The sequence below is a fragment of the Pan paniscus genome, chromosome 18 (assembly GCF_029289425.2).
Source record: "Pan paniscus chromosome 18, NHGRI_mPanPan1-v2.0_pri, whole genome shotgun sequence".
Lineage (NCBI taxonomy): Eukaryota > Metazoa > Chordata > Mammalia > Primates > Hominidae > Pan > Pan paniscus.
The window spans coordinates 38,484,443-38,512,388 of record NC_073267.2 but is presented as its reverse complement, the minus strand read 5'-3'; the positions used below and the strand labels follow the sequence as shown (position 1 = coordinate 38,512,388).

General features: G+C 43.2%; 1 protein-coding gene across 1 annotated transcript; it reads left to right on the top strand.

Moving 5' to 3' along the window:
- The first annotated feature begins 1,296 nt into the window (after positions 1–1,296).
- LOC100971351 (putative HERC2-like protein 3) lies at positions 1,297–27,386 on the top strand. Its single transcript, XM_063597976.1, is given in 21 exon segments — positions 1,297–1,469; positions 1,854–1,957; positions 2,951–3,107; positions 5,814–5,843; positions 5,846–6,024; positions 6,298–6,430; positions 6,538–6,665; positions 6,758–6,953; positions 9,624–9,756; position 9,946; positions 10,291–10,460; positions 10,540–10,686; positions 10,804–10,955; positions 11,658–11,849; positions 18,126–18,313; positions 19,484–19,676; positions 20,384–20,566; positions 23,268–23,449; positions 24,260–24,407; positions 24,668–24,864; positions 24,969–27,386. Coding segments are annotated over 20 exon segments (3,054 nt in total). The 5' UTR covers positions 1,297–1,469; positions 1,854–1,924; the 3' UTR covers positions 25,281–27,386.
- Positions 27,387–27,946: the final 560 nt, after the last annotated feature.

Sequence of the window (27,946 nt, the reverse complement as noted above, 5' to 3'; positions counted from 1 at the left end):
GTCTATAAGATTAACAGTGATTCCTTAATCTAACATGTAGTCCATGTTACATTTTCCTGGACTATCTCAAAAATGCCTTTTTTAGGTGGTAATTTTGAATTAGGACCTGAATATGTTCTGTGTATTGGCATTGGTTGACATATGCTTCTAGTCTCTTTCCCCAAACAACATGGCTCCAGGCCCTCCTCTCCCTGTCTCTGATCATACCATTTTCTTTTTCAAAGAAGCAAGTTGGTTATTTTGGAGAACTTCACATTTTCTGAACTTGGTTGATTGCATTCTCTTATTCTAGACCAACATGTTCTTCTGTTAGTTACATTAATCTGCTGGTTAGATCTAGAGGTTTGGTTGGATTTGAATTCAGTCTCGTTGGGGTGGTGTTATGTCTGGAGTCATGCTGCATGCTTTCTGTTGGCTCAGGAGGCCTGTAATGCTCAGTGGCTCCCCGCTTTAGTTCTGTGAAGCTAGACCAGGGAATTCATGTGTTGCGTGTCCTCTATAAAATCCCCTACCAACCTTGCCCTCTGCTGTCTGGTTAGCAGGAGGTACAATTTGTACAGGAAGGACATAATCTAAGCTTGACTTCTTGAACTGCCACCTCCCTTTAACTATTTTTCATAATATTGAGTTGGTATCCTAGCACTTGCATAGGTGACCACCACTCAGGTTTTCTTTTTTTGAGTATTTTTATGAATTAATAGACTTCTATTGATTTGGTGTTTCTTTTCTTTTTTAGCTTTTTCCCCCTAATATACACATTTAAAGGCGTAAATGCCCTCAAGCATGCATTTAGTTGTATGTCACCAATTTTGATCTGCAGTATTTTGATTATTAATTGAACTCATTTTCTAATTTTCATAGTCATTTTTTCTTAGAATTTTGGGTTACTTATAAGTGTATTTTGTAATTTTCAAATATGTGGATGAATATTTTCATTTTCTGTATATACAGAGTCATTTTTATTTTATTTTGAATGAACTTTTGAAAACCTATTTCCAATTTAACTGCATTGTAGTCAGCACACATGCTGTGTAACTTTATTTCTTTGAAATCTGTTGAGATTTGCTCTATGGCCTGGCATGGCCTGATTTGATATTCATGCTGCCTAGATTTTTTTTAAAGCATTCTATATTTAATAGAATTTGTATGTGTGGTATTAGTTTCAGAGCTAGGTATGTATTTCTCCCATTGTGATTGTGGATTTGTTTATTTCTGCTTGTAGTTCTTTCACACAGTTTGTTCTTTTCATTTTACCTGTTGATTGATCGATGGACTGATTCTGGTTTCTGTATACACAGAGTCATTTTTTACAGGTCAGAACTGTAGAAATAATGAGGAAGTGACACTTATACACAAAGCTGATTTGGAGAACCATAATAAAGATGGAGGCTTCTGGACTGTGATTGATGAGAAAGTGTATGATATAAAGGACTTCCAGACACAGTCGTTAACAGGAAATAGTATTCTTGGTAAGATTACCCTTCTTATTTCCTGGTTAAAAGTTACAGCCTGTATCATTTTAAGCAGAGTATTTGGCTTATAAATGATTTCTTTAGTTTTGTGCCTGCCCCCGCATATTTTAATGTATCTGTGGCTTTGGTGTCTGTCTTATCAACAAACTCAGCACATTTGAAGAATTTCCTTTCATTGTGCATTTTTTGTTTTAATACTTGGAACTCATTTCAAGTTCTGAGTCGGCTCAGGCAACCCTGGGAGACAGTGGGAGGTCATTATACTCTGGTAACCCTCACTTTTGAGTTAAGCGCCTAACTTATTTCCTACTCACTGTTTCTCCTATAGCTCTTCAGGCAAGCTGAATTGAACTCCTGTTGCTTTTTCCCTTTTTCTTTCAGCTCAGTTTGCAGGGGAAAACCCAGTGGTAGCTTTGGAAGCTGCTTTCGAGTTTGAAGTCACCCGGGAATCCATGCACGCATTTTGTGTTGGCCAATATTTGGAGGTGAGGCTGTATGCCTTGAGTGATGCAGAGGATGGCAGGGGACACCCTCTGTGTGTTTGTGATAGGAATATTTGGATCTAGAAGTACTGATATCTGGGTCTTTTCGGGGGCATTAGGGATAATATAAAGATCCTTTAGAAGTTTTGTCATAAATGAATTTACATTTATTCGTGTTAGGATCTGTGATGTACTGGTCTTGAAAGATTGTTTTTTAAATGATCAATTTGTGAGAAATATAGACAGTGTTCCACAAGAAAAGAGGTTAAACTTTGGTCTTATGTAGAAATTTGGAATGGCTTATTATCTTGAGGTATGTATTTTTTGGGAAGAACTATGTAGAAGTATAATTCTTTACAATAGAAATATGTCTTTCCTATGTATTCACGAACACATAGAATTTATATACTGGGATTAGCTTTCCAGCTATCCACAAGTAATAAAATGTATTAAATGCCATTAGGGCAGGGCTTAAAGCATTTTATGAAGGGGAGAATTAACTTTGCTGTAAATATCTTCTGTGACTGGAAAAGTTGAACTCTTGCTTTTTTCAGAGTTTGATTTTTGTTAGAATAAATTTCATTTCCTCTACCTGTGTGGTCACAGTCCACTAATACTTGTCATCGAATACTTGTCATAGTTTTGTTGCCCAGTGGGTTCTTTATGCATGTAACAATTCATTATACTTTCTGAAGCATGGTGTACAGTCACTTTGGAAACTGATTCCTAAGGAATATTCTAGCCAAATCATGTATCTGTGCTTTAGTTTTTCTACGTGTACGGTTGCTGCCAGCTTTATAGGGCATGTGGGTTTATGTGGTATCTGCTGTTACTTGGGCACAGCAGCATCAACTCATTACAGGATGGAGGGGCAGAACACCCAGGGCACCCCTGGGCTCACATGGCGGTACAGCTGCAGGACAGAACTGTCCTTTCGGTTTTATGTTTTTAATTAATTCTGTTTCCTCAGATTGATGATGAAGTTTATTTTTCCAGCCTGACCAAGAAGTTGTCACCATACCAGATCTGGGAAGTCTCTCTTCACCTCTGATAGACACAGAGAGGAATCTGGGCCTGCTTCTCGGATTACACACTTCCTGTTTAGCAATGAGCACACCGCTGTCGCTGTCTCCTGTTGAGAATGAATGTGCCAGTAAGAAAATCTTTGCTTTTTGCTGATTAGCAGATTATTTTTTTTTGAACTGTAAGTGCCATTAAGAGTGGGAGAGGGCCAGGCACAGTGGTTCATGCCTGTGATCCCAGCACTTTGGGAGGTTGAGGCATGTGGATTGTTTGAGGTCAAGAGTTTGAGACCAGCCTGGGCAACATGGCAAAACCCCATCTCTACAAAAAACACAAAAATTAGCCAGGCATGGTGGCATGTACTTGTAGTCCCAGATACTCAGGAGCCTGAGGTAGGAGGATCACTTGAGCCTGGGAGGTTGAGGTTGCAGTGAGTTATGATCATACCACTGCACTCCAGCCTGGGTGACAGAGCAAGACTCTTTCTTTAAAAAAGTAGGAGATGGCCAGGCGGTGGCTCATGCCTGTAATCCCAGCACTTTGGGAGGCTGAGGCGGGTGGATTACCTGAGGTCAGGAGTTCGAGACCAGCCTGGCCAGTGTGGTGAAACCCCATGTCTACTAAAAATGCAAAAATTAGCTGGGCGTGGTGACAGGTGCTTGTAATCCCGGTTACTCGGGAGGCTGAGGTAGGAGAATTGCTTGAACCCAGGAGACAGAGGTTGCAGTGAGCCAAGATCGCACCACTGCGCTCCAGTCTGGGTGACAAGAGCGAGACTCCGTCTCAAAAAAAAAGAGGAGGATTCAACACAGTTGATGATGATACAAAAAATAATAATAAGGATAGTGAGACTCAATCAGGTAGAAACAGCTGTGAGTGGCTGTCATTTGCCCTCATGGTCTGTTGCTGCAGAGGAAGCTAAAAAGTGTGCAGGAGTGTCTACCCGTCTACCCTGTGGTGGTCTCACGTATTGCAGCCTCTGCCTGATGGGCCCAGCATGGCTTTTGTCTCCCTGCATGCCCAGAAATTGCACAGAATGTGGATCAGCTGTTCTCTCAGGAAACAGCGTTCTATTTGAGGACTGCGTTTTTACCAGACCAGGCTCAAGTCAGTTATATTTCAGGATGTCAGCCTTTGTAACCACCTAAAATAATAAGCTTTTTCCTGTCTCCTAAGATGGGTTTACATTTTCCTTCATGTAGTCGTGCATTTCCCATCTGTCTATCTGTCCGTCCGTGTGAGCAGCTTCTGTTGAGCACTTGCCTGGTGCCGTTACCATGCGAGGTATTCAGGATGCAGTGATGGATAGGACACGCCTCTGCTTTCAGCTGCTGCTTGTTGATGAGCCAGCATTCTAAGCAGGTCACGTTACAAGGTGGTGAATGGTGAAATGGAGACGTTCATACGTGGTTCTGGGAGAAGAAAGGCTTCACACTGGCAGCAGTCCTGAAATTGCGTGAGGGAGCATTCTGGGCAGAAAACACAGGAGTGTCAAGGGCAATGCTGAGAGGAGCAGGGCTTTCCTGCTGCTTGCGAGAGTGGGTGTGGGAGAGGCTTGCGGGAAAGGAGGATCTTGGCGTCCACACAGCCCCCCGTTGGGTGGACCTTTGTGCAGTGCTGGGTGCTGGACTGCCTGTGGTGCCCTCTGAGGTGTCTGCTTCCCTCCCTCCTCCTCAAGGCTCATTGCTTGCCAGAAGATGGGCTTTGTTTAAATTGACAAGGAGGGCAGGGCTGGCGAGCTCCAGAGCAGAGGGTGCCATGAGCCCTGGCAGGTGGGTCCGAGCCACAGGAGGATCAGAGGCTTATCTTGGTGCAGTAAGGAGGGGCTGCCCTGTGCTTAAAGAAAGGGGGCCAGAGAGAGTTGGCATTGGATTAGTGTTTCAGAAGAACGAATGTGGTGGGTTGGGGAATGCTCCTGAGTGCTCTAAAATCTAAATGTCCAGTAAAAGAACACTAAGTGCATCCCCGCTTTGATTGCTTGGATTTGGAGCAGTATTTGATAACACAGATCGTTAATAGAGATCTGTAGTGGTGCACATCCTAATTTTGTGTGTATGTGCCGCTCCCTCAAGTGACCATAAGCAGTTGTAATTAACATTTGCACTGGCTGATCCCATGCCTTGCACCATGCACAGGTCTCCTTTCCAGTCCATCAGCCCTCCTGTCTCCAAGGATCTATCCTTCATTAAAGATTGTGTGTTTGTTAAATATTTTCTCCTTTTCATTCCTTTATAAGTGCTCTAGGAATACATAGCCTACCCTGAGGATGTAATTCTTTGTAGAAACCCTTCAGATATGCTGTTCCCTGCCTGGATACTCAGCGTCTGGGTCTTATTCCTCATCTTAGCTCAGTTGTTGCTTCCACAAGTCCCTTACTGACCCTCAGAATAGCGGTGGTCTGTCTTCCAGTCTCCCTGGTACCCCCATAGTCATCCGTTGCACAGTTTTGGACTTGAAATCCTGTGATTAGTTGTGTCAGTGGTGCCCTTTGCTGCCTTCCTTGTTAGAATGTGCAACTCAGTCTTCACACGGTATCTGTGGAACCAGGCAGCTGCAGGCAGAGCACAGGTATCCAGAGAATGTTGGACTGGAACTACAATCCTGAGTTCTGATGCCGTGCCTGAGGTGTGTGGAATCACCAGAAAGTGTATTCACGTAGATAGAGGAATTACAAGTCAACCTGTGTAAACATGTTAGGTGGAGCTCTTTCATATGAATGATGCTGAATTTTACCTTCTAAATTGAGTGTTCAGTTGAGCGTCTTTTTTTTTTTTTAGTATTTATTTTGAGTTGTGCACTTGAGTTTCTCTTTCATGTTTGCGTGTGCATTTTCTAGAATGGCTTCAGTCATCCATCTTCTCTGGAGGCTGCAGACCAGCCAGATCCACTACAGCTACAACGAGGAGAAAGATGAGGACCACTGCGGCTCCCAGTGGGCACACCTGCCAGCAAATCGCGACTGCTCCCACAGACGGGCCCTGGGGGACCATTCTCAGGCATTTCTGCAAGCCATTGCAGACAGTAACATTCAGGATCACAACGTGAAGGTGAGCTAGGCCTGCCCCCACTGCCACCTCAGTGCTCTGTTTATCTGAGGACTTTGACATAGGAATACTTATGTGCTCTTTGGTTAACATAGCACAGACTTTGTTTCATGTATTATTTGGAGGGTTTTGAGGTGAGAACCTGATTGTGTTAACATGCTAGCAAGGCTTCAGAAGCATTACTGATTGCAAGTGCATCAGAAGCTGTGGCATGTTTAAGATTTGTGAAGACTCACTGGGCGGCCCTGAAGTTACCTCCAGCTGTTTCTGTTGCAGGACTTTTTGTGTCAAATAGAAAGGTACTGTAGGCAGTGCCATTTGACCACACCGATCATGTTTCCCCCCGAGCACCCCGTGGAAGAGGTCGGTCGCTTGCTGTTATGTTGCTTCTTAAAACATGAAGATTTAGGTAAGGAGCTCAATATCTGTGTACTTTAGCTAGACTGCAGATTCCTCGACTAACCTGTGGTACATATTCATCCCTTCCCTGTCCTTCTTTTAAATGTCTTTTTGCAGGTCATGTGGCATTATCTTTAGTTCATGCAGGTGCACTTGATACTGAGCAAATAAAGCACAGAACGTTGCCTAAGTCAGTGGTGGATGTTTGTAGAGTTGTCTACCAAGCAAAATGTTCGCTCATTAAGGTGATATATTTTAATTCTTTTTATTCTGTGCTTTGCAGACAGTTGCAGAAATATTTGTTGTTAAAGTTGTCTTTTCCTGGTTAACTTTGCAGACTCATCAAGAACAGGGCCGTTCTTACAAGGAGGTCTGCACTCCTGTCATCGAACGTTTGAGATTCCTCTTTAATGAATTGAGACCTGCTGTTTGTAATGACCTCTCTATAATCTCTAAGTTTAAATTGTTAAGTTCTTTGCCCCGTTGGAGGAGGATAGCTCAGAAGATAATTCGGGAACGGAGGAAAAAGAGAAGTAAGAATGTAAAAGGACAGAAGATACTATTAAAGCATGTGCTTCACCCTGCCTCGCTGGACCTGTGATTTCAGAGTGAAGTTTCTCTACTGTTGATTCCATGTGACATTTCTACCTGCTGCCATCATTTTTATGTATAGTTATGATTAAATACGGAAATCTCGCTTATTTTTTCAACCGATCAGACAATGAGGCAGTTTAGGAATTGAGTGTGGTATGATTTGATTACTAGTAAATTGATGTTGAAAATGTAAATAATCTTTGCTAAATTGATGGGAACAAGGTCGTATTTTTATTTTATTAGTTATCCTGGTAATGAGATATAATGGGAACATTTAAACTTATTGCCATTCTTCTAAAGAAATGTTTTTTGTTTGGAAATATTGAGTATTCTGATACATGGAGAATTATAAAGGGAAGCTGAAAGAGTTACTGACATTTTCCTGGAAGTAGCTGTGTAAGAGTACAGAAAAGTCTTTTTGCATTAAATCCAAATTTGAATAAAAATGCTTAGAAATTATAAAATAGTTTAGAATTTAGTCACTTGTGATTATAAATAAACTACAGAAATTTCTGATTATATCCTTTTTTTTTTCTTTGAGACGGGGTCTTGCTCTGTTGCCAGGCTGGAGTGCAGTGGTACAATCTCAGCTCACTGCAACCTCCGCCTCCCAGGTTCAAATGATTCCCCTGCCTCAGCCTTCCAAGTAGCTGGGATTACAGGCATGCGCCACCACGCCTGACTAATTTTTGTAATTTAGTAGAGACGGAGTTTCACCATGTTGGCCAGGATGATCTCCATCTCCTGACCTTGTTATCTGCCTGCCTCGGCCTCCCAAAGTGCTGGGATTACAGGCATGAGCCACCCCGCCTGGCCTCTGATCATGTTCTTATGACTTATACTGATTTACTCACAAACCTGCTTATTGAACAGTATTCATTACTCAGTTTCTGATGGGCATTTTGAACAATAAGCTTATGAAAGACTAAAGCGTTTTAGAAGCCATCCTAATTTGATTGTTCCTGAACAAACCCTACACCATAACAGCCTGTCGGAATCCGATGGGTGCTCTGGATCAGGAAGTCACAGCAGTCACACTGCTGCAATTCCTTTAACCCAGGCATGCAGGAACTCAGCCCGGGCCCAGGAGACAGGCCTGCCTCAGCATGAGGGAGAGAGACTCCACCACTTGCCATTTCATATCCGTGGGTTCTGAGCCCACACTGTCACTTTTAGAGTTTCTTGTGGGTTTATAGATTTATTGTGTGTTGTTTCAAGCTGGTTTTCTTTTTTTTTTGGAAATTAAGTAACTTAAAAAGATTAAGTGATTAATATTCCTGTTGCTGTGTCAGGGATCGCCAAGCCTTCTCTCAGGCTTGATGATTCACCAAAAGGACTCAGAAGAGCTGTTATACTCACAGCTGTGTTTTTTTTTTTGTTTTTTGTTTTTTTTTACCGCAAAAAGGATACAGATTAAAATCAGCAAAGGGAAGGGTGCATGGAGGGAAGTCCAGAGGAAACTAGGCACGAGCTTTGGTGTCTCTCCCTAGTGGCGTCACGTGGATGTGCTTAGCTCTCCCAGCAACAGTGGGTCACATCATGTGTGAAGAATTGTTAACCAGGCCAGCGCACCTGAACCTCGAGTCTAGAGATTTTGTTGGGGGCCAGTCACATACGCAGGCAGTGCCCATGTGACTGACCTCAATTACTTACACTCCAGTGCCCCAGTGCAAAAACAAGTGGTCCCTCGCAAGCCACATCATTAGCATAAACTGCCTGGCCAGACCACTGCCACAGGGTCCTGGGTGTCAGGTATACCAAAAAACTTATCAGGCAGGATGTTCCAAGGCCTCAGAGCTCAGCTCCTAGAAGAAGGACCAATCCTGAAGGGACAGACCTTCCTTGGGAATTTGCAGTGTTTGAGCAACCCCGGCCTGCTATGTTAGCTCTTTACTGCCCAGGTGTATTATCATGTTGCTTATTTTTTATATTACATGCTGAGGAGATTTAGACCAAAAATTTTAAAAGAAATAAAATATAGGGAGGAAATTCCACATATCACAATGAATTCAATTAATTCAGTTACACACTAACAGAACCACTGAACTGGACCATGGTGGACAAGCCAGGAACTGTGGGCCAAATTCCACCTCTTGCTTGCTTTGTGTTGCCCGTGGACTAAGACCTTTTTTTTTTTTTTTGCAGTTTGAAATTGTTTTTTAAAAATTAAAAGAAGTATATTATTTTTGACACATGAAAATTACATGAAGCTAAAATTGTAGCACCATAAAGTTTTACGGGAGCACAGCCACACCTGTTGCTTTATCTGTGGTTACTTTTTGTGCTACAGCAGCAGAGTTGAGTATTTCCAACAGACTGCGTGGCCTGAAAGACTCAAATGTTCACTCTCTGGCACTTGAGGAAGAGCTTGCTGGCTGCTGGGCTTCCCCTACTTCAGGGCTTCTCCCCTTGTCGCACTCTCACTTTGTCTTTTTGTTCTGCCATGGTGATCATTTCACTCTTGTTGTTTGAGCATTGCAATTTATAATGTTGTTCAGATGTTTATTTGAATGAAATATTTGTCTTTCATGTAAATCTAAGTATTTCTTAATTTAAAATTAATATTTAAGTGTATGATTTTTTATAGTGAATGATGTTTTAAAACACAGTTCATAAGAAGCCAGAATCTACGGCTGATGAAGAAAAAATTGGAAAGGAAGAGAGTGATTTAGAAGAAGCCTGCATTTTGCCTCATAGTCCAATAAATGTGGACAAGAGACCCATTGCAATTAAATCACCCAAGTTGCAGTGTTTTCTGTGATTCTGAGGTTAGCTGAATAGAATCATAGCATGTAGCAAAGGAATCCACAGTCTTGTACCTCTGTACCTGAGCATCCGGAGGGAGGGACGGGCGGTTGTTAGAAATACGGCCCCAGTGATGCTTCATGAACTTGACTTATGATGTCCTGGTCAGAGCTGTAGCTGGAGAAGGGTTTCCTTTTATTTTTGGTACTAGATTGTATCATTAATTATTCACCATTCGTTCCTTAAATATATTCTTTGTTCCAGAAACAGTGCTGGGCCCTGTGGCTATTAATATGAACCACAACTTAACTTCGTATGCCAAGCTAGCCTGTTCCAACATATATTAGTATAGAGATAAATTCACTTATATTTATAGCATAGTTTTAAAACCATGTATTAATTACTAAATTTAACATATTTTAACCAATTTAAACCTATGAGCATTATTTATATTTTACTTAAATAACTTTTAGAGCACAGTTTAATATTAAATAGGGTAGACTAATGATGAAAATTGTTTTCCTTTGTTAGGACAAATGGCAGCCGCTGTTGAGTACTGTTACAGGGGTTCACAAATACAAGTGGTTGAAGCAGAATGTTCAGGATCTTTATCCGCAGTCTCCACTCCTCAGTACAATTGCTGAATTTGCCCTTAAAGAAGAGCCAGTGGATGTGGAAAAAATGAGATAGTGCCTACTAAAACAGATAACATTTGATGAGAAATGCTTCTCTGCAGTGGGTAATATACATAACACTTAACTGTATATGCATTGATATTTTGCAGTTGGAGAGAGCAGAGGTTCACCTGGAAGGGATAGATACAATTTTAAAATTGTATCTGGCGAGCAAGAATTTCTTACTTCCATCTGTGCAGTAAGCGATGTTTTGTGGATGGCAAAGACTTATTCCTGAAGGAATCGATATAGGGTAAAACGTTAGCATATTTTTTTCTTAACTAAGGAAGCTATGGCAACAGAATGTTGTTCTGTAACAGTTAGAAGTCTGGCAGTGTCCCGAGTCAAATTCTTTATCTTTATTTGAAAGGGAACCTCTTACTGATTGTTTAAAGGATGTTGATTTGATCCCACCTTTTAATCGGATGCTGTTGGAAGTCACCTTTGGCAAGCTGTATGCTTGGACTGTTCAGAACATTCGAAATGTTCTGATGGATGCCAGTGCCAAATTTAAAGAACTTGGTGAGTCAACAATTGCATCAATGTTATTTTATAGTTTGCCTTTAATTATGTGTTGTGGAAACTTGCAAATGCCAATTTTTGCTTTTGAGAAGACTTTAATAAGTTTGTACTTTGTACTTGTATAATCTATGCTGCTGTCAGCTTTCTCAGATTTTAAACAAAACTTTAAAATTTAGCAGGAGATACAATGTTGAAGTACTCTAGTATAACATTTTTACATTTTGACATTTATATGTGTATCACCACATATCCTAAGTGTCTGTGTCCTATATTAATATTTATTTCCTGGATAGTTTGAGCATCTACAGAGAGTTGATTGGATTGGTTTTGTGGAGGAAAAGTGAGACATAACTTTTATATTTGAAATGGAAGGAATGGAATAGGGCACCAGTGTATTCAGAGAGCAACATGCTAAGTCCTGTAGACAGATGGAACGACCTGTGCATAGAATACAGGGGGTAGGCCCATCGTGCAGCATGACAGAGCTGCCCACTCTGTGGAAACCACTGAAAAATAGTCAGATGTTTAGAGTAATTGCCCGTGCTTTCTGTGTTACTTTTATTCTTGTATCCACGCACAACAAATGTCAGTGGGTGTCAATGCTTATTAGTCAGATGTTTAAAGTAATAGCCCGTGCTTTCTGCGTTATGTTTATTCTTGTATCCATCACAAGAAATGTAAGTGGGTATCAATGCTTATTAGGTATCCAGCCGGTTCCCCTGCAGACCATCACCAGTGAGAACCCATTGGGACCGAGCCTGGGGAGCATCCCGCAAGCCCGCTTCCTCCTGATGATGCTCAACATGCTCACCCTGCAGCACAGCGCAAACAACCTCGACCTCCTGCTCAATTCCGGCACGCTGGCCCTCACTCAGACGGCACTGCGCCTGATTGGTAGGTCTGCACCGGCTTGAGAGCCTTTGGGTAAACGTCAAGATTTTGCTTTGATTTCTTTTTTTTTTTTAAAGCTTTTTGTAAATTATGGTAAGACACAAATAGCAGAAAGTGTAGCATTTTAACGTCGCAATTCAGAGGTATTAAATACATTCACAATTTTCTAGAGTCATCACCACTGTCTAGTTGTAGAACTTTTTCATCACTATAAATGCACCCCATTTAGCCATCAGTCCTGACTCCCCTGCTCTCCAGCCCCTGGTAGTCACAAATCTGCTTTCTCTGTCTATGGATTTGCATATCCTGGATATTTCATATAAATGGAATCATACCATTTGTGGCCTTTGTGTCTGGGTTATTTCATTTGGTATATATCAGTACTTTATTTTTATGGCTGAAAAAGATTTCCATTGTATGAATATATAACATTTTGTTTATTCATTTATCTGTTGATGGACATGTGGGTTGGTTTTGCCTTTTGACTTTTGTGAATAGTGCTGCTAGCAACATTTATATACAAATACTTGTTTGAACACTTGTTTCTAGTTCTTTTGATTATACACCTAGGACTGGAATTACAGGGTCGTATGGTACAACTATGTGTAACTTACTAAGAAACTACCAAACTTTTCCACAGTGCCATATCATTTTTACATTCCCACCACCAGGGGGCAGGATTCCAGGGTTCCAGTTTCTCTACTTCCCTGCCAACACTATTTTTAGTGGTTTTCTTTTTTTTTTTTTTGGATTAAGGCCATCCTAGTGGGTGTGAAGTGCTATCTCATTGTGATTTTGATTTGCATTTCACTAATGATGAATGCCACTGAGCTTCTTTACATGTTTGTGCTTGTTGGCCATTTGTATATCTTCTTTGGAGAAATGTCTATTCAAGTCCCTTTCTCTTTATTTTTTATTTTATTTTTTTGAGACGGAATCTCACTCTGTCACTCAGGCTGGAGCGCAGTGGCACAATCTCGGCTCACTGCAACCTCCGCCTCCCGGGTTCAAGCGCTTCTCGTGCCTCAGCCTCCCGAGTAGCTGGGATTACAGTCACACACCACCACACCTGGCTAATTTTTGTATTTTTAGTAGAGATGGGGCTTCGCCATGTTGGCCAGGCTGGTCTGGAACTCGTGACCTCAGGTGATCTGCCTGCCTTGGCCTCCCAAAGTGCTGGGATAACAGGCGTGAGCCACTGCACCCAGCCCCTTTCTCCTTTTTAAATAGGGTTATTTGTCGTCATCTTGTTGTTGTACCGGTAAATGCACTATGTAAGTGTACCAAACATTTAAAGAATTAACACCAGTCCTCAGACTCTTTAAAAATTTCGTGTATACTAGACCTTCACAGATCTGTAGACCTTTATCAGATATATCATTTGTGGGTATTTTCTCCTGTTCTCTGGATTGTATTTCCTTTCATAGAGAAGTTTTTTATTTTGATGAAGTTCAGTTTATCTGTTTCTCTTTTGTCGTCTATGCTTTTGATATCATATCCAAAAAGCCATTTCCAAATACAAGACTGATGAAGATTATCCTCATCTCATGTTTTCTTCTGTAAGTTTTATAGTTTTAGCTCTTATATTTAGATCTTTGGTCCATTTTTAGGTAATTTCTTTTACACAGTGTGTGGTAAGAGTCCAGCCTTTTTCTTTTGATTATCTGATTGTTTCAATACCACTTGTTGAGGACTATTCTTTCCCTGAAGTTCTTGGTACCCTTGGCAAAGATCAGTTGGCTGTAGATATTTAGGTTTATTTCTGGACTCTCAATTACATTATTACATTCTATATGTTGATACACACTGTTTTGAACATTGTAGTTTTGTACTGTTTTAAAATTGAGAAGTGTGTCTTCTTTCTCAAGATTATTTTGGCTGCTTTGGTTCCGTTGAATTTTCATATGAACTTCAAGGCTGGCTTTTCCATATCTGCAAAAAAGACCATTGGGATTTTTGCTAGGGATTGAATCTGTAGATTGTTCTGGGGGAATAGTGCCATCTTAACAATGTTAACATCCATTCTCTGAATGTGGAATGTCTTTCCATTTATTTCCGTCCTCTTTCATTTCTTTCAGCAATATTTTATTGTTTTACAGTTATCAGGGTAATAATGGCCTCATAGAATGAACTAGGTAGTGTTCCCATATATTCTATTTTTAGAAGAGTTTGAGGATTGGTGTCAATTCTGCTTTAAATGTTTGGAAGAGTTAACCAGCTAAGCTTTTCTTTGTTGAAAGATTTTTTTTTTTTTGAGACGTAGTATCACTCTGTTGCCCAGGCTGGACTGCAGTGGCACGATCTCGGCTCACTACAAGCTCCGCCTCCCAGGTTCACGTCATTCTCCTGCCTCAGCCTCCCGAGTAGCTGGGACTATAGGTGCCTGCCACCACGCCTGGCTAATTATTTGTATTTTTAGTAGAGACAGGGTTTCACCATGTTGGCCAGGATGGTCTCGATCTCCTGACCTTGTGATCCACCCGCCTTGGCCTCCCAAAGTGCTGGGATTACAGGCGTGAGCCACCGCGCCCGGCCTGAAAGATTTTTAATTACCGATTCAATCTCTTTATTTGTTATGGGTCTATTCAGATTTTCTATTTCTTCTTTGAGTCAGGTTGGGTAATTTATGTTTCTAGGAATGTGTCCATTTTATCTAGGCTATTTTATTTGTTGGCATACAGTTGTTCACAGTGTTCTTTTATAATCTTTTTTATTTTTATGTTGCTAGTACTGTCTCCACTTACATTTCTGATGTTAGTTATTTGCATCTTTTCTCTTTTTTTCTTTTTTTTTTTTTTTGAGACAGAGTCTCACTCTGTTGCCAGGCTGGAGTGCAGTGGCACAGTCTCGGCTTACTGCAACCTCCGCCTCCCAGGTTCAAGTGATTCTCCTGCCTCAGCCTCCCGAGTAGCTGGAACTACAGGCGCCCGCGACCATGCCCGGCTAATCTTTTTGTATTTTTAGTGGAGATAGGGTTTCACCATGTTGACCAGGATGGTCTCGATCTCTTGACCTCGTGATCTGCCCACCTCAGCTTCCCAAAGTTCTGGGATTACAGGCGTGAGCCACCTTGCCTGGCCTCTTTTCTTCTTAATTTGCCAAAAGTTTATCAGATTTTTTGTTCTTGCCAGAAACCGAACTTTTGGTTTTGTAGATTATTTTTCTATTCCCTATTTAATTTATGGCTGCTCTAATCTCTATCGTTTCCTTCTTTCTGCTTTGTATTTTTTTGTTTTTGTTTTTGTCTTTGTTTTGAGACAGGGTCTTACTTTGTCCCTCAGGCCGAAGTACAGTGGAGCAGTCATGGCTTACTGCAGCCTCAACCTCCTTGGCTCAAGTTATCCACCTGCCTCAACCTCCCAAAGTGCTGGGATTACAGGTGTGAGGCACCACACCTGGCCTAACTTTGGTTTTTATTGTGTTCTTATTTTTTTAGTTCTTCCAGATGTAGAGTTATTGATTTGAGATCATCTTCTGTGAATGCAGACTTTTATAGTATAATTGCCCGTCTTAGCCCTGCTTTTGGCACAGCACAGAAGTTTTGGTATGTTGTGTTTTCATTCATCTCATAGTATTTTCTAATTTCCCTTGTGATTTCTTCTTTGACCCACTGATTGTTTACCGTGTGTTGTTTAATTTTCATATGCTTGTGAATTTTCCACTTTTCCTTTTGTTATTAATTTCTCATCATTTCATTTTGGTTGGAGAAGGTAATTTGTATGATTTTAGTCTGTTTAAATTTGAGACTTTGTGGCCTAACATATGGTCTGGTCAGTCTAAGAGAGTGTTCTGTGGTATACTTGAGAATAATGTTTATTCTGCTCTTTTTGGTGAAAAGTTCTGTATATGTCTATTAGATCTGATTGGTTTATGGTGGTGTTCTTTGGCTAAAACTGAGATGCTGCAGGGCCAGTTGTCAAAGTCACAGTGAAAAAGCAAGGTTTTCCCAAGCTCTTTTAATCACATCAGTCTTAGAGTTCACATTAATCCATTCAAAAATACGTATCAGGCCAGGCTGTAATCCTAGCACTTTGGGAGGCTGAGGCGGGTGGATTGCTTGAGCTCAGGAGTTTGAGACCAACTTGGGCAACATAGCGAAACCCTGTCTCTATAAAAAATATGAAAATTAGCTGGGCATAGTGTTGTGTGCCTGTGGTCCCAGCTACCTGGGAGGCTGAGGTGGGAGGATTGCTTGAGCCAGGGAGGCAGAGGTTGCAGTGAGCGGAGATCAAGCCACTGCACTCCAGCCTGGGCTCCAGCCTGGGTGACAGAGTGAAATCCTGTCTTGGGGGTGGGGGGAATCTTTCTATCTGTCTGTCTGTCAGTCTGTCTCTCTCTCTCTATATATATATGTATATAATTATTTTTTAATTAATATATTATATTTATATGTTGTATTATGTTAAATGTATATTTTAATATGTGTATTACAGCTGAAAAGAATCATCTAGTAAGAGTTATATCTGATTTCTTGAGGCCTCATGAGCAACCAAAAGTTGCATTTAAAAATTACAGAAGCATATCTCCATCGAGAAATGGCCTTTTTATGTTGTCTGCTTTTTCCCCAGAGGTTCCAATAAGTAAAAATCACAGCACAAATCATTAAGTATGGGGACTTGTTCTGTTGATAGTATTCATGTGTTTAAATTTCATCTGGCCCACTGGCTGCAAAAAGCAAGGTAGTTGTGTCTCATGAATATCCGTCTATATTTGCAGCTTGCCCTGATCAGGGTATCCTTCTTATCATTTAAGAAATTATAAGCATATAATATTTTATACCAGCTTAATGTATACATCCACATGTAACAGCCACAAAACATAAAGCTATGTAAAATAAAAAATTTCCCCCAGTTTTGGTTGCAAATTTATTCAAGCCCTTAGCAATAAATTCAGTCTTTACAGAGTTAACAGTATAGCTGCCCAGGGGATCCTGGGAGATCCACCTGGAATGCAACTCCTGTCCCTTCCTTGGGGCCCCTTCCTGGGAGCCCTAAAGTAGCGGCTAGGCTAAAGGAAAGGCTGTTTCCCCTGCTAGTTTATCTAAAGTTTTGCTCCAGCCCTGGGAATTGAATATCCTTTTTTGCTCTCTTGGAAGAGAGAGAAAGACAAACTTTTTACATTTTTTGGTTCACCCAAGCCCACCTTTGGGACCATTTGGATCTTTTTCCCTTCCACCTGGAGGAGAAAACTAAAATCAAGGGAGTTACCAGAACCGCACTCCTACCCGCTCTCAGTTTAGCAAGTGAGAAAAGGGGGGTTAAAAATCTAGCCTACTCTCCTAGGGTTAGCTCTCCTATTTTCAAATCCATTGGTAAGTTTTACCAGGTGTCTCTCAGGTGACAGCAGCTCAGCTTCTGTTTCATGCTATGGATGACTCTGTAGCCACCCAGGGCACCAATTGTCAGGGGTCTCCAGGTTTGATGGTTGGCCAGGAGGACTCACAAGACTCAGCATGTAGTTGTACTCAGGGCTATAGTTTATTACAGTGAAGGGACACAGAGCAAAATCATGAAAAAGGATGTGTGTAAAGTCCAGAGGAAAGCAGGTACAAGCTTCCACAGGATCCACACAGGACGAGCATAACTGCCCCGGCACCGAGCCATGTCAAGTGCTGTCTGCCGGGAAGCTGGGTAGAGACTCCAGGCCAGGGTTTCCATCAGGGCTGACCACATGGGCACCCCCTGCCTGGTGCATACCAAGTTCCAGAACAAGGAAAGCAGGTTTCAGCACAGACCACGTTGTTTGTACAGTCAATTCAGGCACAGCGAACCACAACTACCACCTAGGGAATTGGGGAGCCCTCCTGAAATCCAGACTCCAGCCGAGGGCTAGCCTGCAGCAATCCTGTCTGAGGTTGTATCTCGGGCCAGCTGTTGGCTGTCTTCTGCACAGAACCATGATTAAAGTTTGTCAGTTTCCCACTGTTAGATATTTAGGTAGTTATCTTTGTTTTTCTATTAATAAAAAATGTGATGAGTATCTTTCTAACTCAGTTATTTTGCTTTTTACGGGGGAGTAATTCCTAGAAGTAGAGAAAGTAGCTTTACTGAGCATTTTAATATCTTTTATATCTTCCTAGGATATTTATGTATTTTGTCCTTCCGTTTATCTTCTTTTTATTGTATATCAGTAAAATATTCATAGTATTATATTGATAAACATATAGTATGGATTCTTCAAAATTATGATCTTCATTTGTATTTTTTAAATGTTTTGTGTGTATTAAAGGGACATTGTAGCTACTTGTTGGCTCAGCTATTATTTTTGATGCTCTGTCAGGCCCCAGTTGTGACAATGTTGAGGAAGATATGAATGCTTCTGCTCAAGGTGCTTCTGCCACAGTTTTGGAAGCAACAAGGAAGGAAACGGCTCCTGTGCATCTCCCTGTTTCAGGGCCAGAACTGGCTGCCACGATGAAGATTGGAACGAGGGTCATGAGAGGTGTGGACTGGAAATGGGGCGATCAGGTACTCAGAGATTTGATGTGAACACATTAGCCACACATTAGTTATCTTCTGCACAGGTCTGTACGATATTGGTGGGTGGAAATTGGAATAATCCAGGATGTGTCGGTTGATAGATGACACAGGTGTTGGCTCCCGAGCTGCTGAAGGGAGTGAACACAAATAGGGAATCATAAGTAGGGCATCTGAGCAGAATCAAGTCTGGAAAGAGAGGCAGCTCTTTTCAGGAAACTCACTGGCATGAGGCTCAGTTTGATGGGTCACTGGAACAAGAGTGAAAGTGAGCAAGAGAGTAAATCTCATTCTGAAAGTTGGTGTAGTGAAGGCTCTGAGGCAGGAAGCCCAGATTCTGCCCCTGTGAGCTGATGGCCACGTGCTGCGAAGTGCCCTGAACCCAGTAGTTAGGGATATACTTCATGGGCCTGTGGCCATGTCTCCATTTTCCCTCATCGCAGGTCTCTTCTAAATCACTGCCAGGTGCCCCCAGGTGGAAGTCACTTACCACAGCCCTAGCTAAGTTAGGGCAGTGTTCACCTTCCCATGGTCTGTCTAGCTTTTCTCAGCCACGCTGGTAAGCCCCGGCTTTGTCACAGTCATCTTAGAAATAGCAGTGTCTGGAGACAGCAGCATCCATCCTAGAAACAGCTTTCTCCTACAGAAGTGAGAGCCAGAGCTTCCCCCTGGGGCCCGGAGGAAACTGAAGAAAAGGGAATGTGCAGGTGCTGGTACTTGTTTCAGGTTTCTGCTCTTGCAAGGCCAGTGAGGGATTGAGGGGTCAGGACTCGCTGCAAAGCCCTGTCTGTGCATGAACTCAGAGGATCCTCATTGAGATGAGATTTCCCCTACTTCCTTGGTAAAGCAGCATGAGCACGTTATTTTATGCCATTTAATTTAAAATGATGCAAGCACACATTTTGTAGGAGAGGTGAAATCTGTGTCTGGGGACAGCCCCTGACAGACAGGGTGGCATATGATGACATCTGTGTGGCAGGTCTGGTGGGAGCCATGGAAGGACCAGGGCAGGGCACGCACCCTCCTAACTGAGGTCTGGTGGGAGCCATGGAAGGACCAGGGCAGGGCACACACCCTCCTAACTGAGGTCTGCTGGGAGCCATGGAAGGACCAGGGCAAGGCACGCACCCTCCTAACTGATCTCTACTTTGGCTTTGTCAGCATGGGCCTCCTCCAGGCCTAGGCCGAGTGATTGGTGAGCTGGGAGAGGATGGGTGGATAAGAGTCCAGTGGGGCACGGGCAGCACCAACTCCTACAGGATGGGAAAAGAAGGAAAACACGACCTCAAGCTGGCAGAGCTGCTGGCCGCTGCACAGCCCTCAGCAGAGGATTCAGACACAGAGGACGACTCTGGTGGGTGACTCAGGAAGGCCTTTAGTCCAAGGCAGCCCACAAACTGTCCAGGTGCTGGCTGCCACCACTGCCATCTGGGCCTTAGAATGGGATGTCAGGACGCACCTGCGGCTGGCACTCTGTCCTCGGAACCTGCAATTTAAATAAGCTCCCAGGCACCTCCGATGCAGGTGCATGGAGTGGCTGTGGGATCCGGCGATCTGGCTGGAACTGACTTTCTGCATTTTCCTCTCACGTGTGCACCTGCCCCTCTTTGAGAATGTGGTGGCCAGGCTGGGGCAGCTGCACCACCAGTGAGTCTCATGTGGTTGGTGCTGAGCCTGCATCTGAGCGAGTGAGCCGAGGCCTGGTGGAATTGCCCTGCGGTCTCGGTCCATTGCCTCCTCCTCCAGTGAGAGCCCCCGCCTGAGCACACCCAACCTGCCACCTGCCTTTACCTTTCCTCTGCGGTCCCTGACTCTGAACTCTTCAAATAATGTGGAGTTAGTCAGCACTTTATTGCTTCTAGGGAAGCAGAGGTGAGGATTTAGGGGTGGACCAAGAAAGCTAGATCCTATCTGTGGAGATCCAGGTTGTGGGAGGAGGTTTCATGACATTTCTTAGCTGTTCCTAAAAGACATGTGAAGCTTCACATGGCTGGGCTTGGTAAGACCATCCAAGAGGCTGGGGCTGCCAATATAATTTGTTATTTTGATTATTTTTTTTAGAAGCTGAACAAACTGAAAGGAACATTCACCCCACTACAATGATGTTTACCAGCACTATTAACTTACTGCAGACTCTTTGTCTGCCTGCCAGAGTTCATGCTGAGATCATGCAGAGTGAAGCCACCAAGACTTTATGCGGACTGCTGCAAATATTAGTGGAAAGCAGAATGACGGAGAAGACACGCATGGAATGAGAGATTGAGGGCCCAGGGAGTCAGCGCTGGGGGCCGCACGCTTGTCGTGTCCGGGTGTGCATGTGGGTGGGTGTGGATGTGTGTGGATTCATTTCCTGTGGCTGCTGTAACAAAGTACTACAAACCTGGGGGCTTACGCAGTAGAAATTCTCATGATTCTGGTGGTTGGAAGACTGAGATCAAGGGTGGTTCCTTCTGGGGCTGTGAGGGAGAAGCTGCTTCAGGGCTCTGCCCCAGCTTCTGGAGTTTGCTGGTCTCTTTAGCGTTCCTCGGCTTGTAGAGGGGTCACCCTGATCTCTGCCATCATCTTCACATGGCATTCTCCCTGTGTGTGAGTCACCTCCAAATCTCCCCTTTTCATAAGGACATCATTCAAACTCATCAAACTGATTACATCTGCAGCGGCCCTATTTCCAAACAAGGTCACCTGCCGAGGTATGGTAGGGGTTAGGGCTTCAACATACGAATTTTGCAATTCTGAATTCAACCCATAACACTGGCTTCAAACAACAAATTTGTTCTCTCAGAGTTCTGGAGACCAGAAGTCCCAAATCCAGGTGCGGGCAGGGCCATGCTCCCTCCACAGGCTCTAGGGGAAGGTCCTTCCTTACCTTATCCAGCTTCTGGGAGCTCCAGGCTTCCCTGGTGTGGGGACGCATTGTGCCAGTCTCTGCCTGCGTCTTCACATGGCCCCTGCCCCTGTGTTCTGCATGTCTTTTTCTGTCTCTGAAAGGACTCTTTCATTGAGCTTCTTTGACTCTAATCCAACATGATGTCACCTAAATTCTTACCTTAAGGACGTCTACAGAGACCTCATTAAATAAGATCATATTCTGAGTTCCAAATGTATGTGAAGTTGGGGGACAGTCACAGTTTAATCCATAAAGTGTTTGTGTGTGTGGAGAATAAGTATGAGAAATGTGAGCTGAGGGAGTGGGGTGAGTGTGCATGCAACTGAGAGTGAGCACATGTGAGTGTGAGTGGGCATGTGGGTGTGCTCCAGTGTGTGTGAGAACATGCGTGTATTAGTGGTGTGCTGGAGCATCCGCACATATTGGTGAGAGTGTGTTAGCGGTCGATGGGCAAGTGGCTGAGCGTTTGTGTTGCAAGTGTGACAGTGTGTTTGTAGCATGTGGTTGTGTGGGTGTATGTATGCATGCATTTATGTGAGTGGTGTGTATGTCCATGAGAGCATGTGAGTGGGCAGGTGACTACAGTCAGGTGAAGTGGGAGTGAAAGCATCACTGCATTGAGCCAGTGTGTGTGTGAGGGTGAGCATGAGGGAGGCATGAGTGTGAGTGTGAGGGGATTACTGGGTGTGCCAATGAGATGAAGTGTAAGTCAGTGAGGCTTGAGTGTGAGGAAGTATGGGTGGCAGCACAAGTGTAAGTGTGCAATTGTGAGCATTTGTGTAAATGTGTATGAGTGCCTTGTATCATTGTGAGCACGAGTGACGTTATTGTGAAGGCGTGTCAGTGAATGTGAGCATTTTGCTTGTGTCAGTGGGAGGTAACAGTGTAGGTGTGAGTGTGAAGTGAGAAAGTGGGTAAAGGTGTGAGTGGGTGAGGAATCGGTTGTGACTAGTGTTGAGTGTGAGTGCATATGTGAGTTTTTGTATGCAGTGGGGGGGTAAGTGTATGTGAGAGTGCATAGGAGTGTGATTGCATCTTAGGTTGTGTGTGCATACGTGTGACTGGGATTGTGTGTGTGTTAGTGATTGCGACTGGTGTGAGTGCACCTGTGTGAGGGTGGGTGTGTGAGTGCCCATGAGTGTGTCTGAATAACTTAGTATGGGTGTGAGTGTGAGGATGCATATGAGGGTGTGAGAGTGTGTGTGTGTGAACGCATGTGAGTGTGCTGAAGGAAGGCAGGTGTCCTCAAAAGCTTGGATAGCTGAGGGCGGGGGAGGTGGGCGGGGGGGAGGTGGGAGGCGAAAGCAGGTCCTGTGGGGCTGTGGGCGGGGTCCCTTAGGGGGGCCCAGCCTCCAAGCCTCAGCCTCCATTCAGGGAGTAGTGGAGTCCTGGAGCCAGGCGGAGCAGAGGTGGGCCCACTGGTGCCAGAATCCAATGGTGTAAACCTAGTGAAAAACTCATTTTGTTAATGCAGATGTATTAAACTTGGATTGGAAACTGTCTCTACTAAAAATGCAAAAAAAGTATTTAAGTGGTGCAGATTAAATATAAGCAAGATTGTGGAGATATTTAAAACACGAAATTAAAAATATAGTAGATACACTGTTGCAAATTACTGCTATTTGAATTATAGATCATTTTCTTATTGCCTAGAAACAATACATAGCTAAAATTCCCTAACTACTTTTACTACACATACTTAGAATACTTAGAAGGTTTTAAAAATACCTGTAGTCTCAGCTATTTGGCAGGGCAAGGCAGGAGAATCACTTGAGTCCAGGAGTTTTAGACCAGCCTGGGCAACATAGTGAGGGCCCATCTCTGAAAAAAAAAAAAAAAAAAGAAAAAAGAAAAATGCGGAAATGTTTCTTGAACTACCTTAAAAGCCTTCTTGCACTTCTCACTTTGAATTAGTTTGAATTAATTTACAAACTGCAATGTATTTTAAAGGAGCTTATTGTAGAAAATAAAATAAGTTGATAAAAAAAATAAGGATTTATCTTTAGGGATTTGTCTTTAGAGACTTGTTACCAAGCATGTCTATTTTCCCTCCCGCAGCTTCTCCAAACAGGCTGGTGTACAGGGAGCAACACCGGAGCTGGTGCATGCTGGGTTTTTTGCGGAGCATCGCTCTCACGCCGCAGGTGTGCGGCGCCCTCAGCTCCCCGCAGTGGATCACGCTGCTCATGAAGGTCATGGAAGGGCACGCACCCTTCACTGCCGCCTCGCTGCAGAGGCAGGTAATGTGCTGCCAGGCAAAACCAGTTCCCTGAGAGAGGCATCCATGTACTGAAGTTCCCTGCCCTTAGAGTCAGGGGCCTTTATTCAGTAAGGAGTGCAGAAAGGGTCTAGAAGTAACAGGGTAGATTTTCTGGAGGCAAGGGGCAGTGGTCCTTGATAATTGGTAAGTTGCTAACCTTTAGTTTACCTGCTTTTAAGTGGTAAATCCTGCAACTACTCACTCATCTGCTTCACAGAATTTGTAGCATAATTGTCTTAAGAATTAAACTAAAAATAATTCTTTTTTAGTTAAACACGTGCATCTGTAATGTTGCTTTTTTCTAAAGTCTCTGACAATCCTAATCACTAATCAACTTGAGTGTAATTACCTGGCTGTAAAATAACGAATCTCAAAATTTTCACATGATTATTTGCATTATGAGAACAGAAAATAAAGAGAGGCTGGGCGCAGTGGCTCATGCCTGTAATCCCAGCACTTTGGGAGGCTGAGGCAGGTGGATCATGAGGTCAGGAGTTTGAGACCAGCCTGGCCAACATAGTGAAATCCTGTCTCTACTAAAAAATCCAAGAAAAATGAGCCGGGCTTGGTGGTGGGTGCCTGTAATCCCAGCTACTCAGGAAGCTAAGGCAAGGAGAATCGCTTGAACCTGGGAGGTGGAGGTTGTAGTGAGCCGAGACCGTGCCACTGCACTCCAGCCCGGGCGACAGTGCGAGACTCTGTCTCAAAAAAAAAAGAAAAGAGAAAATAACAATCTGTAGTTTCTTAATCAGATTTTTAATGCTTGTCGTTTTAAATTTTCTTTTATCAGATCTTAGCTGTGCATTTGTTGCAAGCAGTCCTTCCATCATGGGACAAGACCGAAAGGGCGAGGGACATGAAATGCCTGGTGGAGAAGCTGTTTGACTTCTTGGGGAGCTTGCTCACTACCTGCTCCTCTGACGTGCCGTTACTCAGAGGTGGGTGGCCGTCTCCCTTCCCTGTGCCCTGGTGAAGAGCGGCACAGTGCCATCACTCAGAGGTGGGTGGCCGTCTCCCTTCCCCATGCCCTGGTGAAGAGCGGCACAGTGCCATCACTCAGAGGTGGGTGGCTGTCTCCCTTCCCTGTGCCCTGGTGAATTGCAGCACAGTGCCATCACTCAGAGGTGGGTGGCCGTCTCCCTTCCCTGTGTCCTGGTGAAGAGCAGTGCAGCAGCTTCTCCCCTTGTTTCCTCCTCAGAGTCCATGCCGAGGTGGCGCAGGGTGCGCCCGCAGGCCTCGCTGACTGCCACCCATAGCAGCACACTGGTGGAGGAGGTGGTGGCACTGCTGTGCACGCTGCACTCCCTGACTCAGTGGAATGGGCTCATCAACAAGTACATCAACTCCCAGCTCCGCTCCATCACCCACAGCTTTGCGGGAAGGCTTTCTGAAGGGGTGAGTTTGTGTTCTCAGAATTAATTTAGTTGAACAGTAAACTTGTAGGGATTGGGCAGCTCCATGAGTGTCCCTGGTCGAGCTCACTGTTTGGTCTGCACTAGGCCTAGTTAGAGGACTACTTCCCCGACTCCGAGAACCCTGAAGTGGGGGGCCTCATGGCGGTCCTGGCTATGATTGGAGGCATCGATGGTCGCCTGTGCCTGGGCGGCCAAATTGCGCACGATGAGTTTGGAGAAGGCACCGTGACTGGCATCACCCCGAAGGGCAAAATCACCGTGCAGTTCTCTGACATGCGGACGTGTCACATTTGCCCATTGAATCAGCTGAAACCAGTAGGTGAACTTGTGCTCAGTTACTGTATGATAAGGGAAATTGGCTTTACACTAGGACCCAGCACCAACATTAGCACTTGAAAGAACTTGATTCTGGTACTTCAAGTTTGCCTTCCAGGAAGCTGTGTGAGCTTGCACTTCTGTGGTGAGCAGGGCCTGTCTCACAGGGCACCTAAAGCAGTGGTTCCTGTGTTTTTCAGCCTCAGAGACACGAAGAGGGCTTTAGCAACCTAGAAGGTACCGTGCGTCTGTGAGGTAGTTCTAATTATTTTAAAATGTGAATTTATGAAGTTTACTTTTTATTGAACAACTCAAGTTTTAAAAAAACTTTTTTTTTTAAGTTTTTTTTTTTCTTTTATTATTATACTTTAAGTTTTAGGGTACATGTGCACATTGTGCAGGTTAGTTACATATGTATACATGTGCCATGCTGGTGCGCTGCACCCACTAACTTGTCATCTAGCATTAGGTATATCTCCCAGCGCTATCCCTCCCCACTCCCCCCACCCCACAACAGTCCCCAGAGTGTGATGTTCCCCTCCCTGTGTCCATGTGATCTCATTGTTCAATTCCCACCTATGAGTGAGAATATGCGGTATTTGGTTTTTTGTTCTTGCGATAGTTTACTGAGAATGATGATTTCCAATTTCATCCATGTCCCTACAAAGGACATGAACTCATCATTTTTTATGGCTGCATAGTATTCCATGGTGTATATGTGCCACATTTTCTTAATCCAGTCTATCATTGTTGGACATTTGGGTTGGTGCCAAGTCTTTGCTATTGTGAATAGTGCCGCAATAAACATACGTGTGCATGTGTCTTTATAGCAGCATGATTTATAGTCCTTTGGGTATATACCCAGTAATGGGATGGCTGGGTCAAATGGTATTTCTAGTTCTAGATCCCTGAGGAATCGCCACACTGACTTCCACAATGGTTGAACTAGTTTACAGTCCCACCAACAGTGTAAAAGTGTTGCTATTTCTCCACATCCTCTCCAGCACCTGTTGTTTCCTGACTTTTTAATGATTGCCATTCTAACTGGTGTGAGATAGTATCTCATTGTGGTTTTGATTTGCATTTCTCTGATGGCCAGTGATGATGAGCATTTTTTCATGTGTTTTTTGGCTGCATAAATGTCTTCTTTTGAGAAGTGTCTGTTCATGTCCTTCGCCCACTTTTTGATGGGGTTGTTTGTTTTTTTCTTGTAAATGTGTTTGAGTTCACTGCCCTTTGTCAGATGAGTAGGTTGTGAAAATTTTCTCCCATTTTGTAGGTTGCCTGTTCACTGTGATGGTAGTTTCTTTTGCTGTGCAGAAGCTCTTTAGTTTAATTAGATCCCGTTTGTCAATTTTGTCTTTTGTTGCCATTGCTTTTGGTGTTTTAGACATGAAGTCCTTGCCCATGCCTATGTCCTGAATGGTAATGCCTAGGTTTTCTTCTAGGGTTTTTATGGTTTTAGGTCTAACATTTAAGTCTTTAATCCATCTTGAATTGATTTTTGTATAACGTGTAAGGAAGGGATCCAGTTTCAGCTTTCTACATATGGCTAGCCAGTTTTCCCACCACCATTTATTAAATAGGGAATCCTTTCCCCATTGCTTGTTTTTCTCAGGTTTGTCAAAGATCAGATAGTTGTAGATATGCAGCATTATTTCTGAGGGCTCTGTTCTGTTCCATTGATCTATATCTCTGTTTTGGTACCAGTACCATGCTGTTTTGGTTACTGTAGCCTTGTAGTATAGTTTGAAGTCAGGTAGTGTGATGCCTCCAGCTTTGTTCTTTTGGCTTAGGATTGACTTGGTGATGCGGGCTCTTTTTTGGTTCCATATGAACTTTAAAGTAGTTTTTTCCAATTCTGTGAAGAAAGGCATTGGTAGCTTGATGGGGATGGCATTGAATCTGTAAATTACCTTGGGCAGTATGGCCATTTTCACGACGTTGATTCTTCCTACCCATGAGCATGGAATGTTCTTCCATTTGTTTGTATCCTCTTTTATTTCCTTGAGCAGTGGTTTGTAGTTCTCCTTGAAGAGGTCCTTCACATTCCTTGTAAGTTGGATTCCTAGGTATTTTATTCTCTTTGAAGCAATTGTGAGTGGGAGTTCACTCATGATTTGGCTCTCTGTTTGTCTGTTGTTGGTGTATAAGAATGCTTGTGATTTTTGTACATTGATTTTGTATCCTGAGACTTTGCTGAAGTTGCTTATCAGCTTAAGGAGATTTTGGGCTGAGACAGTGGGGTTTTCTAGATATACAATCATGTCATCTGCAAACAGGGACAATTTGACTTCCTCTTTTCCTAATTGAATACCCTTTATTTCCTTCTCCTGCCTAATTGCCCTGGCCAGAACTTCCAACACTATGTTGAATAGGAGTGGTGAGAGAGGGCATCCCTGTCTTGTGCCAGTTTTCAAAGGGAACGCTTCCAGTTTTTGCCCATTCAGTGTGATATTGGCTGTGGGTTTGTCATAGATAGCTCTTATTATTTTGAAATACGTCCCATCAATACCTAATTTATTGAGAGTTTTTAGCATGAAGGGTTGTTGAATTTTGTCAAAGGCCTTTTCTGCATCTGTTGAGATAATCATGTGGTTTTTGTCTTTGGCTCTGTTTATATGCTGGATTACATTTATTGATTTGCATAGCGATTGCCCCACTGCACTCCAGCCTAGGCAACAAAGGAAGACCCCATCTCAAAAAATGTATATAATAAAAATAAAAATCAACTCTCATTGATTTCT